The sequence below is a fragment of the Bos indicus genome, chromosome 6 (genome assembly GCF_029378745.1).
Source record: "Bos indicus isolate NIAB-ARS_2022 breed Sahiwal x Tharparkar chromosome 6, NIAB-ARS_B.indTharparkar_mat_pri_1.0, whole genome shotgun sequence".
Taxonomy (NCBI): Eukaryota; Metazoa; Chordata; class Mammalia; order Artiodactyla; family Bovidae; genus Bos; species Bos indicus.
This window is the reverse complement of record NC_091765.1, coordinates 104,258,896-104,276,765: the sequence shown is the minus strand read 5'-3', so window position 1 is coordinate 104,276,765 and position 17,870 is coordinate 104,258,896. Positions and strand designations below refer to the sequence as shown.

Sequence of the window (17,870 nt, the reverse complement as noted above, 5' to 3'; positions counted from 1 at the left end):
CATTGCCCTTCTTTGGGGTTGGAATGGAAAGTGACCTTTTCCAGTCCTGTCACCACTGCTGAGTTTTCCAATTTACTGATGTATTGAGTGCAGCACTTTAACAGCATCATGGAATATGTTAGCATTCTTCATTTCAGAGATGACAGCTTGATAACCTGCTCATCAAGAGACCACCTGAGGCCAGATTAAAGATGTGCAGGCCCTGCACACATGCTGATCCTTATCAGCAGTACTGCCCTTAAGGTATAGCTATAAAACTCACCAAATCCTCCCTGGGGGGACACACAGTTTTTCAGGGCAAGGGCCTGCTGTGTCCTCCTTTGCCTGACAAAGCAATAAAGCTTTGCTTTTCTATTTCACCCAAAACTCTGTCTCTGATTCGGCACTGGTGCACAGAGATTGAGTTTTTGGCATCACTTCTCCTGAAAACTTCAGTGTTCAGGGACACTTCAGTGTTCCCTCATCCTCGGATGAAAGTCAGCTGTCACCCCAGCACACTGCCCTCGTTGAAGAGGTGTTGCTTCCTGGGCGTGCCTCCTCCAGCCCCTGCCCTCTCAATCCTCATGTTCTTGGAGCTCCACACACAGCAGGGCACCCTTGCCTGAATCTTTCACGTTTGAACAAGATGCCTGCCCACCACCTGTAATGTCCCTCCTGTCTTGCACACACCAGATGCTCCCTGTCCCCAGGACTCAGGTTCAGCTGCACCTGCTCTGTGCAGCCTTCCCCAGGTGACGGTGACTTCTGTGCTACCAGAGCATGAAGACAGCACAGGGTGCATTTATGTGTTTGCTGTGTTTGCCCCCTCTCCAGGTGGGCAAACAACTGAGCAGGTTAGCGTCAAGGGCAAGGCTGAGACTCTACATCACACAGTCTTGGACTCAATCCCACAACTGCCAATCACTAAACATGTGACCTTGACCTCATTACTTAGTGCTGTAATCTGAATGCTTGTGTTCCCCCAACATGCAGATGTTGAAATCTAACACATGTTCTGAGGATGTAGGTGAGGAAGCTTTGGAAAGGAGCTTAGGGCATGAGGATGGAGCTCCTGGATGAAATTAGTGTCCTTGCAAAAGAGGCCAGACACCCACCCACAGAGCTCCCTCCCCACCTTCCACCCTTCTGACTTCTTCCACCAGCAAGGAGTCTATCATCTGCAACCTGAAGAGGGTCTCCATCAGAACCTGCCCTTGCTGGAGCCCTGATCTTGACTTCCAGCCTCCAGAACTGCGACATATCAATTTTTGTTCTTTATAAGCCACCTAGTCTACAGTATTTTCTGTAGTAGCTCAAATAGATCATAACACTTAAGCCCTCTCAGGTTCAATGTCTTTGTCAGAAAAAAGACAGAAAATAGTAGTATCTACCTCACAGGTTAATAAAACAATTAAATAAGATACATAATACACTTAGCACAGTGCTAAGTAAACACTCCATAAATGTTATAGCAGCCACCAGTCATTATTCACTGGAACCAGCACTGCTAGTCTCTTGTCCTGGCAGACATTACTAATCTATCACAACCCTCAGCTTTGCTGAGCTGGACGGGACCCACTGAAGCCTTATCACAGCATTCCAAAGAGTCACTACCAATCAACTGCAGATGGTGCCTTAGGATGCCTGTCCAGTCACCCTTCGGATCCTAGCCTTCTGATGCCAGTGTCCGGCACTGAACCTGGCACTTGGTAGGTGTTCACAATGATTATGCAAAAAATAAATGTCAGAATTCCTTATATACCTTTTGCAGCATCTCCCGTCTTCTCTTAATTATTAGTTTTTGGTGGAGTTTTTTCTTTTCCTGCTTCAAGTCATTGTCCAACTTCTGTTTTATAGAAAAAACTTCTGTTTGAGCCCGCTCCAAGAGTACTTGCATCTGATCTTCATCCAAGTAGCCTGCTCTAGATGAAAAAGATGCAGAGTTAGTTGATGCAGTGTCCAAACTCACCTGCAGCTTGAATATGCTGGAGATGAGTGTTTATCTCCATATTAGTTTGGTTTGAATCTGAGAAATCGCCACCATCATAACGGGCAGCTAAGACATTACTAAAATGCAGGAAGGGAAAGATCATCTTTTTTAGAGGCATGTAGAGGACGCTCAACATCACAGGGATATCACCTGTCAGGGAAGAAATTGGGGAAGAGTTTTTGGAGAACGTAACATTCCAGAGGACCACGGTGGAACAAATAGACTCTTCCAGGAGGAAATGATGGACTAGGACCTCCTGGTGACACGAACGGCACAAGCAAAGTCCAAGAGGTCAATCAGGGAAAGCTCAGTGTGAGGGTTAATTCTGTGTATTAGATAGACTGGCCAGGGTGCCCACATCAAACATCACGCTTGAGTGTCTCTGTGAGGGTGTTTTCTTGTGAGATTAGCATTTGAATGGGTAGGCTCAATAAAGCAGATTGATTCTCCCCATTGTGGGTGGGCATCACCCAGTTCACTCAGGGCCTGAATAGAATAAAAAGTGGAGGAATAAGAAATCCCCCCTTTTTTCCTGCCTTGCTGTTGAACTGGGATATCTCATCTCATCTCCTTCTCTAAGACTGGGATTCCGCCAGTTCTCAGGCCTTTGGCTGAATTACACCACTGGCTTTCCTGTGCCTCCAGCTTACAGATGGAGATCCTGGAACTTTTCAGCCTCCAACTCATGTGAGTCAATTCCTCAAACATATCTTACTGGATCTGTTTTTTCAGATGCTGTCAATATTACCACTACTGTTCCCAGTCTGTTGCATCCCTGGTTGAGGCCCCTGCTTGGCACACAGTAAATTCTCCATGGAAGCTTCCTGAATGAACAGTAGATACACATTTCAGAAATATGTCTGTGCCAACCTATTAAAATAGTATTTAAAAATCAGAGGTAATATACTTCCCTGGAAACTGCTCCCAACAGTACAACCAGCTGTCTGGTGCTTCTGCTCATGGCAAAGAGCTGCTTCTTTCACTAGAGTGAAAATGAATCAGGAATGTCAAGTCAACTGCAGTGACAAATTTATTAGCATCTTTAGGTGGGAAGTGTTCATATAATTTGCACTTTACAGAATCCTCATTAAAGAGGGCAAAATGAAAGAAAGAAAGTGAAGTCGCTCAGTCGTGTCCAATTCTTTGTGATCCCATGGACTGTTGTCTACCAGGCTTCTCTGTCCATGGGATTTTCCAGGCAAGAGTACTAGAGTGGGTTGCCATTTCCTTTTCCAGGGGATCTTCCTGACCCAGGGATCGAACCCAGGTCTCCTGTATTGCAGGCAGATACTTTACCCTCTGAGCCACCAGGGAAGCCCAAAGAGGGCAAGGGCACTGCAAAGTCCTAATACAATTAGCTAGATAGTAGAACCAATCATAAAACCATGGTTGTCCTAAGAAAATCAACCTTATCATCATGGCCCTATTCATTTTAGAGCTTGTAACCTACAAAGAATAAATTTCATTGTTGACAATCATGAGTCTCAAAGACTAGCTTAGAAAAAAATGTTGTCAAGGGGCTAGAACCTACAGTGATTAACACCATTTACCTGGCTTCATGGTACCCCAATGTTGCTGAGAAAAAGTACCCAGAATCCAAGATAAGCATCTGTGTGTATATACTTAATTCCAAAGGTCAAGACATGGAAGCAACCTAAATGTCCATTGACAGATGAATGGATAAAGAAGATGTAGTATATACATACATATATACATACACTCACCCATAAATAGAAGGAAATAATGCAGATAATGCCATTTGCAGAAACAAGGATGTAGCTAGAGATTAGCATAGTAAGTGAAGTAAGTTAGAGAAAGACGAATATCATATGACAGTGCTTACATGTGGAATCTTAAAAAAAAAGATACAAATGGACTTATTTACAAAAAGAAAAATCCTCACAGATATAGAAAATAAAGTTATGATTACCAAAGTGGGGAGGAGAGGAGGGACAAATTAGGAAGTTAGGATAAACATATACATACCACTATATATAAAATAAATAACCAACAAGGACCTACTGTATAACATAGGGAACTATATTCAATATTTTGTAATAACTTATAAAAAAGGTTCTGAAAAAGAATATATATACACACGCAGATACACTGATTTATATGTATAACTGAATCCATGTGCTGTACACCTAAAACTAACTCAACACTGTACATCAACTATAATTTAGTTAAAAAAAAACCCAAAACACAAAAAACAAAGGTGAATGCAAGAGCCAGCAGTGTGCTAGAGCTCAAGGAGAAGCAGGCTGCCCTTACCACACAGTTCCTCTAAGCCTCCACCACTGATGCCTCAGTGAAATGCTAGGGGTTTGCTTTAAAACGACTCAGGGTCAGGATGAACAGCTACATCAAGACTGGCCACAAGCTGGCACCTACTGAAGTTGATGATGGGAACATATTGGCTCATTGTAAAGTCGTCTCGACTACTGACTATATTTTTAAAATTCTATCATGCAAAGGATTCTTCTAACTAGAGAATTCTTAAGAAATAAGTCAAGTAGCCAGTGCATTCAGTGAATGAACAGAAGTAGGTGGTCTCTAGGGCTTCCCAGGAAGTGTTAGTGGTTAGGAACCCACCTGCCAATGCAGGAGATTAAGAGATATGGGTTTCATCCCTGGGTCGGGAAGATCCCCTGGAGGAGGGCATGGCATACTACTCCAGTACTTTTGCCTGGAGAATCCAATGGACAGAGGAGCCTGGCGGTCGCAAAGGGTCAGATACAACTGAAGCGACTTAGCAGCAGCAGCAGCAGATGGTCTCTACAAGGAATGTTGGAGGAAGGCTGTCTGTCTGCCTTATCTGGGGTGGTTTAGGAGTCTTACCTCTCGTGTTTCTGGATGAGGAGGGTCAGCTGGGCAGACGCAGTGCTCAGCAGGCCTTGCATACGGGTCTCTGATGACTGGATATTCTGGACCAGGTACTCTCTGTGGCCGAATCTTTTACTGAGATGGTATCTCTTACTAGCCTGGAAAAAGTCCATTAACTCTTCGACACTCTCCTGTTTTTAAAAAAAAATCGAGAAAACATAACTAATTAAAATTTAGAGAAAATTCTTTCTAGTCATTTAAAATATTACATTTCCTTTCTGAAGAAAATACACAGGAACAAAAGCCCCGAGATGAATACCTTAAATGTCCCAGCCCTGAACAAAGGCTTAGAGAAAAGTACATACTAATAGGAAAGGGAAACTGCTGTATAGCTCAGGGAGCTCAACTTGGTGTTCTGTGATGACCTAGAGGGGTGGGAAGGAGGCTCAAGAGGGAGGGGAATATATATATATACACACACACACTTATAGCTGATTCATATTGCTGTAATAGCAGAAACTAATACAACATTGTAAAGTAACTATCCTCCAATTAAAAATAAATTTAAAACAAATTATTTTTTTTAAAAGGGCTTTGAAAAGTGCATTCAAGACCCAGATGGTAAAGTCTTATCAAAACAATTCTGCTGCCTTAGGAATGGAATGTACATTTTACTCAGGTGTCCTTCAGCCACATGTGGTCACACCTCTGAAGTTCCCCAAACACATCTCTGAAGTTCCCCAAACACAGCATCACGTCAGATGCTGAAGTTCTGGGATATATCGCCACTGGCTCTGACCCCAGCACCCTCACATTCAGCAAGGACATGAGATGAGTCTGGTCACAGAGTAGCAAGAAGTTCTCAGAATTTGCAAAATGCATAAAAACCCAAGCAAGCACACAAGAGTAATAATAGCCTAGCACACACTGGGTGCTTCTTCTGGGCCTGGCACTGGACCCAGAGTGTTTCTCGTCTTTTCTAACTTAATCCAGGGAGAGGATTCTGTTATTCCCATTTCACAGATGAGGAAACTGAGTCCACATCACACAGCTGGTAAACGACTGAGCAAGGCTTTGAACCTCAGCCATCTGATTCCAGGACCTGTGCTCTAGCTCAGTAGTGGTTGTCTCACAAATCCAACTTCAACCAGTAGCACAGTAATTAGATGAGCCATAATTAAACCAGCAGAAATGAGACCTGCAGTAATTAAAACATCAGCCTTAGTGTATTATCTCACTGACTGGCTCTGTTGTCTCTTTTCCAGGTGAAATACTGTTCATGCAATGCGTTACTTGGAGGTTCAATGTCTTCTTCAAAAAGAAACATATGAGGCCCTGGACAGTCCCCTTTCCATACAAAAGCTATAATCTTTCCAGGTCCAACACCTGAGGATTTGCACTCTCCAGACAGTGAAGAGTGGAATGGTCAATGGGATGTGTCCAAAGGCCAGCTTCTCCCTAAGAGTTCCTGGCAGCAGGTCAACACAATAGGAACACTGAGATGGTATTTCCATCCTCCACGGAGCTGGATCCCGTGAGTTGGCTGATCTGAGCCCTTATGTCAGGAAGCTCAGAGTCGGAGTCCTCAGATACCAACGTGTCTGTGCCATGGCACTATCAGCACAGCTGTTACTTTTCTGTCCCCAGTCTTATGAACAATAACACATGTACTTCCTGACATGGGGAGTCAGACACAGCTCATCATGAGGAGTAAGTAAACGGGCAGCAAAGTCTATTCATCCCTAAGGGATGCGCTAGGGTCTGAATACCTACCCGGGAGTTTACTTATTCTCCTAAAGTTTTAGTGGGAAAAACCAAGAGGAAAAAGGAGAGCCTGGCTAGTTCTCTTCATGCTCAGATGTCCAGTACCTTCAGAGAGGGGTCCTCTCTTCCCAGAAGGCTCATGAGGGCCACTGGTCTCCTCCTGGGATGGCTCTGCTCTGTCACAGCCCTTACTCACAGGGCCTGAGTCAGGACCAGAACTCCGGTGTGTTACTGCACACCAGTGATTTCATTCATTCCCTGGTGGCTCAGACAGAAAAGAATCCGCCTGCAGTGCGGGAGACCTGGGTTCCATCCCTGGGTTGGGAAGATCTCCCTGGAGGAGGGCATGACAACCCACTCTAGTATTCTTGCCTGAAGAATCTCCATGGACAGAGATCCTGGCAGGCTGCAGTCCATGGGGTCACAAAGAGTTGGACATGACTGAGCGACTAAGCATACACATACAGGTGCAGGTTAAAGACCTTAGGCAGGCCTCGTAAAACTACTGACAGTCTCATATAAACTATTAGTTCAGTTCAGTCCCTCAGTCATGTCCGGCTCTTTGAGACCCCATGAATCGCAGCACATCAGGCCTCCCTGTCCATCATCAACTCCTGGAGTTCACTGAGACTCATGTCCATCGAGTCAGTGATGCCATCCAGCCATCTCATCCTCTGTCGTCCCCTTCTCCTCCTGCCCCCAATCCCTCCCAGCATCAGAGTCTTTTCCAGTGAGTCAACTCTTCGCATGAGGTGGCCAAAGTACTGGAGGTTAAGCTTTAGCATCATTCCTACCAAAGAACACCCAGGGCTGATCTCCTTTAGAATGGACTGGTTGGATCTCCTTGCAGTCCAAGGGACTCTCAACAGTCTTCTCCAACACCACAGTTCAAAAGCATCAATTCTTCGGCGCTCAGCTTTCTTCATAGTCCAACTCTCACATCCACACATGACCACTGGAAAAACCATAGCCTTGACTAGATGGACCTTTTGTAGGCAATGTAATGTCTCTGCTTTTCAATATGCTATCTAGGTTGGTCGTAACTTTTCTTCCAAGGAGTAAGCGTCTTTTATTTTCATGGCTGCAATCACCATCTACAGTGATTTTGGAACCCAAAAAAATAAAGTCTGGCACTCTTTCCACTGTTTCCCCATCTATTTCCCATGAAGTAATGGGACCAGATGCCATGATCTTCGTTTTCTGAATGTGGAGCTTTAAGCCAACTTTTTCACTCTCCTCTTTCACTTTCATCAAGAGGCTTTTTAGTTCCTCTTCACTTTCTGCCATAAGGGTGGTGTCATCTGCATATCTGAGGTTATTGATATTTCTCCCAGCAATCTTGATTCCAGCTTATGCTTCTTCTAGCCCAGCGTTTCTCATGATGTACTCTGTGTTAAATAAGTAGGGTGACAATATACAGCCTTGACATACTCCTTTTCCTATTTGGAACCAGTCTGTTGTTCCATGCCCAGTTCTAACTGTTGCTTCCTGACCTGCATATAGGTTTCTCAAGAGGCAGGTCAGGTGGTCTGGTAGGTTTGGCCAAAAAATTCGTTTGGCTTAAAATGTTACAAAAAAACCTAAATGTACTTTTTGGCCAACCCAGTATTTGCACAGTCATCTAGGAATTCATTCTTTCTAGATTAATGACACTCAAGCTTCCATGCACAAACACCCACAAATTCACCCAAGCCTATGAAGACAGAGATCATAAGCCCTAGGCACACATCACCACACATGTGCACACACACACGTACATATATGCACTTACACATTTCTACTTTTAACTGCTATATATATTAAACCTATATTGTGCCAAGCACTGGCTTTCTGTGAATTTGATTAAATCTGCAACATGCCACTTTTAGTATGGGGACTCTATTACTTCCATTTTACAGATAAGGCAACAGACTCAGAGACACTTGGCAATTTGCTTTAGTTGACAGAGCTGACAGGTGGTGGAGCTAGAATTCGGGTCCAGGTGAGCCTGAGTCCAGGGCCTGTGCTTCAAGCCACCATTTATTTTCCCTGCTTACTGGAAAGTCACCCTCTACATCAAGAGGTGGAAGGAAGATGAGGTTAGTTCACTGGAACCCAGCACAAAAGAAGAGACAGGACTTAACTCGGGGAGAGGAGACATTTAGTGAAACAGTTCAGGAAAATGACTCCTCCATCAGAGGGAGCCTCATTGGAGGCATTACCTGTATTTTAGAGTAATCTTGCAGCAGCATTTTTGCTGCCTCTGGCTTCAGCTCGCCTTTGAAAATAGCACTTTTTATCTGGGTAAAAAAGATATTGTGCAGTTCGTTCCTCTGGAAAATGGCCAGCTGCCTGTGGGCCTTGGCAAGGTCCTCCTCCTGCTGTAGAGCGAGCGACCTCCTCAGGTGTTCCTGCTCCAGGCCGTGCAGGGTCCGCAGGAGGCTGCTGCACTCGACGGCGGACTGCGGAGAAAAGAGGGAATGTGTGGGGGGTGACACACCAGCCGGGTGTGTACAGGCACATGCACGCAACATGTGAGCACACACATGTATATGTGTGTGCAAATGTGTACACACAGCACACATACATGTCCCAACACACACGCACAATGCACATAAATGCACTCGCCAGTGATGTACATATATACATGCACACATATACACATGCATAGCGCACATAAACACACCCAGAAATAATGCATAGACATGCACACACATACATGCACATACACAATACACATGTACACACAGGACACACGCGTGCACCATCAACACACACATGCACAGTGCACATAAATGCACATACATATACACAAAGAAGCACACACATGCATGCACACGTACACACACATACACACTGCACACATGCATGTACCAGCAAACATACACATGCACACACACAGTGCATATAAATGCTCACAGCCACAAACAGTGCACATACATGCACAAAGATACAGCTACACACATACGCACACAGAGCGATACACTTACACACACATACATGCACATGCAAGCACATGTGTGCACACACGCATGGAACACACACATGTATACACACGTACACAGAACCATCTCAAAGAAGAAAATTCATAAGGGTTGAAATCTTCAAATCAAACTGCCTGAAAATAGCCCGCAAAATGGAAACATCAATGGACTGTGCTGTTAGGCCTCTCGAGCTTATTTCCATCATCTTTCATTCTTAACTTAGTTGAAGAGAAAAATACCAGTGATCAGGCCCAAGCTGAGATCATTTGTGTAAAAGGGAGGCAAACAGGAGGTAAGAAGTGGCTTCTGGGATGCCTGCACTTTCTACGGTCCAGAGAGAAGGCAGGGGACACACTTTCACTGAGCTCCTGATGCATCTGCACTCCCATCATCTCAGAGACCCATGCTGCAGGAGGGCATGTTAGTAATCCCACCTGCAGGGGCAGAATTCTAAGAAGACCCCAAGATCCCTGGCCCCTGGTATAGACATCACATGAATCCCCTCCTTTTCAGGGGACATAAACTTTGAAGATGATAAGACTGTCACTCCCACAATCCACAGAAATGCGTTCATCTCCTGCTCCAGTTCAGTTCTCCTGAGGCACAGATGAGAGACTAAAGTCTAAAGCAAAGGACACCCCTTCCCAGGCCTGCCAACCAGCAGAGGTCATGTGAAGTGGCCTGGCATGGGACACACTAGAGTGGTGGGGAGTGGGGCAAGGTGGAGACAGAAAGCCCTGCCTACAGGGCCAGCCAGTCAACCCACCAAGGGAGGCTCTGCAGGACTATGCACTTGGGGTAGCCACATCTTCCCATTTTTTTTTAAAGAGAAGCTGAAAGTCTGGATTTTTATCCAAATTTTTATATTTAAAAAACTGGCAACATATGTGCATTTTTAAAGACACATTAATATAATGGTCATTCACCACAACTCCCTACTGAACTTTTCACTAAAATAGACTTTTCAGATAAATGAGGCATGTTTATCCTTTGGCTTCAAATGCCTGAAAAAGCAACCTGCATGGAGGGATTGGAGGACATGGACCAGGACAGGGCACTTCAATCCTGGCTCAAGAATCACAGGCCTGTGGCAGGCTATTCTGGCAACTGCTATTTACCCTGACTCTACACCATCAAGATGGGGAGACAATGAAAACAGTGACAGACTTTATTTTCTTGGGCTCCAAAATCACTGCAGATGGTGACTGCAGCCATGAAATTAAAAGATGCTTGCTTCTTGGGAGAAAAGCTATGACCAACCTAGACAGTATATTAAAAAGCAGAGACTTGACTTTACTGACAAAGATCTGTCTAGTCAAAGCTATGGTTTTTCCAGTAGTCATGTATGGATGTGAGAGTTGGACCATAAAGAAAGCTGAGGGCCAAAGAATTGATGCTTTTGAACTGTGGTGTTGGAGAAGACTTCTGAGAGTCTCTTAGACTGCAAGGAGATCCAACCAGTCTATCCTAAAGGAAATCAGTCCTGAATATTCATTGGAAGGACTGATGCTAAAGGTGAAGCTCCAATACTTTAGCCACCTGATTCAAAGAACTGACTCATTGGAAAAGAACCTGATGGTGGGAAAGATTGAAGGCAGGAGGAGAAGGGGATAACAGAGGATGAGATGGTTGGATGGCACCATCGACTTGATGGATATGAGTTTGAGCAAGCTCTGGGAGTTGGTGATGGACAGGGGAGGAAGCCTGGTGTGATGTGGTCCATGGGGTCACAAAGAGTCGGACATGACCGAGTGACTGAACTGAATTGAACTACACCATCAAAAATGTGAAATTGTATCCAGAAATTATGACTGTACTAAATGACACTCCCTGTACTCAATTTAAAAGGCTTGGCAAATTGTAAAAATGTTTTATAGAAGTAAATCCACCAGGGGTGGTTACAGTGTAAGAGTTCTTGCACGTAAGGCAGTTCTTCCTTAAGCACACATATAGAGGAGTTAGGAGACCTCAGGGAGCTCAGGGCAGGTGGTGCTGGCGCTGCCTCTTCTCCAAGCAGCTGGGAAGCTGGCAGATCTGGAAAAGAGTCCTGGTACACAGCACATACCCTGAATGGCCAGTGGCTGCTTGCAGGAATCTGGGCAAGTCACTTCCCCTCTGGGCTTCTGTTTCCCCAGCTCAAACTGAAAAGATTTCACAGGCTGACTGTTTTATGCCATGGGCTTCTTTAAAGTTACACAAAATGATGAATCATGATAAACACTGTATAGAACAGGGCCGACAGTGCCAAGTTCTGGTCTAAGTCCTACACAAGTATTAATATTAACTGTTCTATACAACAGGCGTCATCATTATCCCCAGTTTAAGGATGGGGAAACCAAGACCCAGGGAGCCTGAACAATGCCCCTGGAGGAACAGAGTGAGATCTAAACCTAAGCCACCCGCGCTCAGAGTCCATGGTCAGCACTGACCTCCCAAGAGTCTCTCCCTGGAGAAATGCTTTGAAAACTGTTTGGGATTACATAGGTTTTTCAATGTGAACAGAATTCACTACTATACTAATTATTGGAATTCCTAAACTTTACTCAAGAAAACTGATACTGCCCATTTCGTTTTTTTTTAAAGCAAATTTTTGGAGGAATAATATGACTGATATATTTTCATGCATTTTTATCTAAAGGTGACTATAATAAATGAACAGATAAGTACAAGGTCGTCAATAGTTTTCTAAGATGGAATGGTTTGAACAGACTGGAAGGGAAATAGCTCTATTACCTTTTGCCGTTCATATGGTATTTTTGGAAGCAGATTGGCTTAAATAAAGAGACTGGTCTCTGCACACGGTGGCCTGGGGGATCCAGAGGGATAGTCCCCTCCCATTGGCCCCTGCATGGATGAAGCAGGAAGACACTGCGTGTCACCCCTTCTCCATGCTCCCAACGGCCAGTGGAAATAATGACCCAACACTTAAAACTGCATCGCCCTGGGCGTCTGTGAGGTGCAGTTGCTGGGATGAGCTGCCTGCGTGAATCTTGGTCCAGCCACATGTCCTACAGCATCTGATTCCTTACCTGTAAACATGGGATCCTATCAATTTCCACCTCCCTGAGTGAGTGTGAATATTTGAAGAGAAGGTCCAGGTGATGAGCTTAGACCAATTCTTGGCCCACAGTGAATGCTAACTAAGCGTGAGAGCATTTCATGAAATCAGAAACTGTACTGTGATGGTGAGTGGAAACAAGCATGATATACTGTTAGTGAACTGCATAAACTTCACTCTGTAAGAAAATATATTTAAAGCAAAGGGATTATGCTGAAATCCTAGGACAGGAGTGGGGGCCCTTTAACATAGCTATATTTCCAGGCTGAGACACAGTAGAACTAACAAACAGGCTGAACGAATGTTGGTCTGCTGTTGAGTGGTCAGGTGGGTTTCAATTTTTTTTGGAAGGGAGGACTTCATTTTATGCTGTGGAGCTGGAGTTGGCAAGCATTCAGTAAAGAACAAGATAAATATTTTAGGCTTTGCAGGACACATCTGGTCTCTGCCACATATTCTTTTTTGTTTTGTTTTTATTTTTTGTAATTCTTTAAAAATGAAGAAACCGTTCTCAAGGGTCAGACAGAAAAAGGCCAGGCAGGATTGGACTCTTGGGTCCCAGCTTGCTGATCTCTGCTTTCCAGTCCTTCTCAAGCCTTCTTTATTGAACGCATATTATTTTTATCAGAAAAAAAATTAGAACAAATTTAGGAAATAAGAGAGAGAGAGAGAATGAGGCTGTTTGGGACTGAATCACTAACTGTATATGATGCATTCTTTTTAAGTGCTGAGCTCAAGGAAACACGGTCCTGACCTATAAAGTCATGGATGGAGATCAGAGAGTGTGGTCAGCTAGGGGAGCCACGGTGAGCTAAACCGTGCCCCCTCCTTAGAAAGATACATCCACCTTCTAACTCCAGCACTTGATGAATGTGATCGTCCTTGAAAGCAGGGTCTTTGCAGATGTACTTAAAGATCTCATGAGGTCATCCTAGATTATTTGGGTGAGTCCTATATCAAAAGATGAGTGTCCTTATAAGAGACAGAAGAGAAGGTGACAGCGTCAAGGGGCATGTGAAGACAGAGCTTAAGATTGGAGGGCTGTGGCCACAAGCCAAGGAATGCCTGGAGCCACCAGAAGCTGGAAGAGGCAGGGGTGGTGGGATTTCTCCCCAAGAGATTTCAGAGCGGGCACGTCCAGCTGACACCGTGATTTTGGACTTCTGGCCTCCAGAACTGTGAGAGAATGAATTTCTGTGAACTGTTCTAAGCCACTATGTCTGTGGCCATTTGTTACAGCAGCTGCAGGAAATTCATACAGGAGCCAAACAGAAGATAAGTCACACTTATTTTCTCATCCCTAAAATGAGATGGGTGTTGAGGTTAAGGGACCCCAGTTGCAGGGGAGTGGGTGGGAGCGAGATAGCGTAAATCACTCCTCTCTTCTTTACTGCCCTGTCCACGGTCTGACCACAGGTGACCATGTGAGAGCCAGGAGGCATCACCCCAAGAGCTCTCCTCACTTCTGGGGAATTCTGTGCACAGCCACCAGTCTGGGGAATGGACATTAGGAGTCGAGAAGCTTGTTCCTATGTAGAGGTTAGACTCCCTCCTCCCGCCTGATGGATTAGGATATGTGGGCTCAAGTCACCGGAGCCAACCAGCCATCTCTTTCATGAAGGAAGGAAGAAATCAGGCTGGATTTGGTACACTTGAGGAAAAAACACTGTGGCATGATTCCTTTCAAGATAGCAACTGACACTCTCTAAAAAAATGAGAGCTGGTCTCTGATCAACAGAGGCCGGCCCTGCGAAGGCTGACGGATCAGAACTCCCAGACCCCGCACTGTGCAGGAGAGCCTTCTGTAGCCCAGGCCCAGGGACTCCTTTCCTGCATTACTTTTCCCAGCCACTCGAAGAGGCCGGTGCCCTTGGCCTTGATTCACAGACTTACAGAAGTAATCAGGGCCTTCAGGAGCAGAGGGGAGTCCAGGCTTGTCTGGTTCAGAGCCCGTACTGGAGAGAGAACCATGATCCAGTACAGTGCAATCCAGACAGACACACGTGCACTGACATCACAGCCCCCTGAGCTATGCTTTCCCAGAATGAAGCCTTTCGACTTGCCCCATGGCCCCCCCGGCACTTGAACATTATAACACAGCTGAATGAAGTCACACTTGTTATACGTGAGGATCCTTCATTAGACTATGAACTTCTCAAATGCAAGAACCATGTCTCAATGTTCTCTGCACCTTCACTGCCTAGACAGAAGTGATCAGTAAATCTTTCTAAATGAATTCTGGGTGGTTGGATGGATGGATGGATGGATGGACAAGTAGATAGATGTACAAGTAGATAGATGTACAAGTAGATAGATGTACAAGATGTACAAGATGGACAAGTAGATGGACAAGTAGATAGAATGGTGGTAGGTGGATGGATGGATAGGTTGGGAGTTGGATGGACAGAAGCATGGATGAGCTGTGAGTGAATAAATGGATGGATGAATGAGTAGATGGGATAGATGGAAGGGTGGCAGGTGGGGAGAATGGATGGATGGATGGATGGATAAAAGGGATGGATGGGTAAATGATGAATCCCTAAGAGGAAGGAGGGAGGCAAAAGAAAGCCTCCCTTTCAAAGCTGCCTTACCCTCTCACTAACACGTTTCAGCACCTCTTCTGCTTCCTCCATGGCTGCCATCTCCCTCTGGTACTGGCTTTCTGTCTTCTTTCTTGTTTCCAGGTCACACTCAGCTGTCAGAGCCACCATCTTCCGATCATACTCCTCTTGAATTTCTTTCTCCAGCAACAGAAACTGCTTTTTGAACACAGCACCCATCCTCCTCTCCACCTGAGGGGAGAGCTGGCCACTGCTGGTCAGATTTTTCAGCAGAAGAGCAATGATATCTTTGCTGATTTGAGTTCGACAAGCTTCCAGATCTGAGTCTGCCCGATTTAGGGTTGCAATTTCCAACCTGGGAAACACAAAGGTCAAGAGAATTCCATTACATCAAATTGCAACAGAAACCAAAGGTCCCTCAGAGCGCTGAGGTTTTCCAATTATGTGTGGGCAAGGTCTTTCTTTTTTCCTTTTCTCTCCTTTTCTCCTCTTCTACTCCAACCAGTTACAAAACGACAGTGAATAAAGTAGCAGAATCTTATTTAATAAAATTCCAACCATGTTGGAAATGACATGGAATATAACTAATATAAGACATGGTCTTTCTCAACAAGCCATAAATCAACAACATCAACAAGACTACGAGAAAATGGTTAAATATTTGGAGAATTTAAAAATTAAAGTTTACTTTTTTCCAATTAAAAATTAATTTATAGGTGTGCCAACTAAATGTAACGTGGTATCCTGTATGGAATCCTGAAACATAAAAAGGACATGAAAAACTAGGGAAATCTAAATAGAGCTTAATTAATAATAAAGTTATTGGTTCATTATTTTTAACAAATGTGCCGTAGGAATGGAAGATTTTAATAACAGGGGAATCTGCGTACAGGATATGTACAAACTCTCTGTACTATTTTCTCAGTTTTTATGTAAATCTAAAACTGCTCTAAAAATGAAGTCTACTCAGGAAATATTGTGAGATACTTCACAGGGTCTCAGATTCTGAAACTTGATTGTGACAACTAAAGATACACATATACATGAGCCTGTCTTCAATGTGACTGAATTTTATGGTATCTCAGCTATACCTCTATAAAACTATTAAAAGATACAAAGGACAAAATTAATTTATGTTCACAGTAGAAAAATCTGGAAAATAATAAAAACACACAAAAAGACTTCATTGACTGTAGGTCCACCACCCAATCAGAACCAAGGAAAGCATTTTGTTGTATTTGCTTCCGGTTTCTTTTCTCTGCACATATTTTAGTTACACAGATCCAAGTACAAGTTTGTCCTTTTTCCAATTACTACTATAGCAGGCATCTTTAAATGGTATTTAAAAGCTGCAAAAGTTTCTTTCATAATGGTTGAAAAATATCTCATGATGCGGTGTACCATGATTCAATGAATCATTCTTCTAGTGCTGCACATTTGGGTTACTCGAAAAATTCAAAATCTAAAATAATCTGAAGTAAACATCCTTTGTAAAGAGTTTTTGGTATTCACGATGATCTCTTCAGTATTATTTTCACAAAGAGTATCAAATGTGGGTCAGATGTGACCAAGATTTTTAAGTCTCCTAGGACATCATGCTAAAACCACTTTCCAGAAAAACTCCCCATCAACGCAGTAGGGTCCTTATTTCACCTGTCCCTCTACTTAAACATTTTTACTAATTTGATAGAAAATAGCATCTGACTGTAAAATATAAGAGTCAACATTCAGAAAACGAAGATCATGGCATCCAGTCCCATCACTTCATGGGAAATAGATGGGGAAACAGTGGAAACAGCGTTAGACTTTATTTTGGGGGGCTCCAAAATCACTGCAGATGGTGACTGCAGCCATGAAATTAAAAGATGCTTACTCCCTGGAAGGAAAGTTATGACCAACCTAGATAGCATATTCAAAAGCAGAGACATTACTTTGCCAACAAAGGTCCGTCTAGTCAAGGCTATGGTTTTTCCAGTGGTCATGTATGGACGTGAGAGTTGGACTGTGAAGAAGGCTGAGCACCGAAGAATTGATGCTTTTGAACTGTGGTGTTGGAGAAGACTCTTGAGAGTCCCTTGGACTGCAAGGAGATCCAACCAGTCCATTCTGAAGAAGATCAGCCCTGGGTGTTCTTTGGAAGGAATGATGCTAAAGCTGAAACTCCAGTACTTTGGCCACCTCACGCGAAGAGTTGACTCATTGGAAAAGACTCTGATGCTGGGAGGGATTGGGGGCAGGAGGAGAAGGGGACGACAGAGGATGAGATGGCTGGATGGCATCACTGACTCGATGGACGTGAGTCTCAGTGAACTCTGGGAGTTGGTGATAGACAGAAAGGCCTGGCATGCTGCGATTCATGGGGTCACAAAGAGTTGGACACGACTGAGTGACTGAACTGAACTGAACTGAAGAACACTTTACTATGGATATTTTTAAGCATTTAAAAGTAGAATAGTAGGACTCCCAATGTAATCATTATTCAACTTGGAAAACTGTCAGTATTTACCAATCATGTTTTAGCTACTCTATTCAAAGTCTGAGCATTTTAAAGCAAACCAGGATATTTCATTTTACTTCGAATTTTCTCAGTATGTATCGTTAACTATCAGGAATATATATATATATATAATGTTTATATACATGTATACAGGCTTCCCTGGAGAAGGCAATGGCACCCCACTCCAGTACTCTTGCTTGGAAAATCCCATGGACGGAGGAGCCTGTTAGGC

The 17,870-nt window shown here is 44.0% G+C and overlaps 1 protein-coding gene across 3 annotated transcripts in view; it reads right to left on the bottom strand.

The window, feature by feature from the left end:
* Positions 1 to 17,870, bottom strand: part of EVC2 (EvC ciliary complex subunit 2) — a 165,045-nt gene that overhangs the window by 59,965 nt on the left and 87,210 nt on the right. For all 3 annotated transcript variants that reach the window (XM_070791783.1, XM_070791781.1, XM_070791782.1), the window contains exons 10-13: positions 15,172 to 15,496; positions 8,761 to 9,000; positions 4,811 to 4,986; positions 1,742 to 1,901 (exon numbers count right to left, since the gene is read on the bottom strand). In XM_070791783.1, the coding sequence (XP_070647884.1) occupies positions 1,742 to 1,901; positions 4,811 to 4,986; positions 8,761 to 9,000; positions 15,172 to 15,496 (901 nt within the window). The remainder of the gene's footprint in view (positions 1 to 1,741; positions 1,902 to 4,810; positions 4,987 to 8,760; positions 9,001 to 15,171; positions 15,497 to 17,870) is intronic.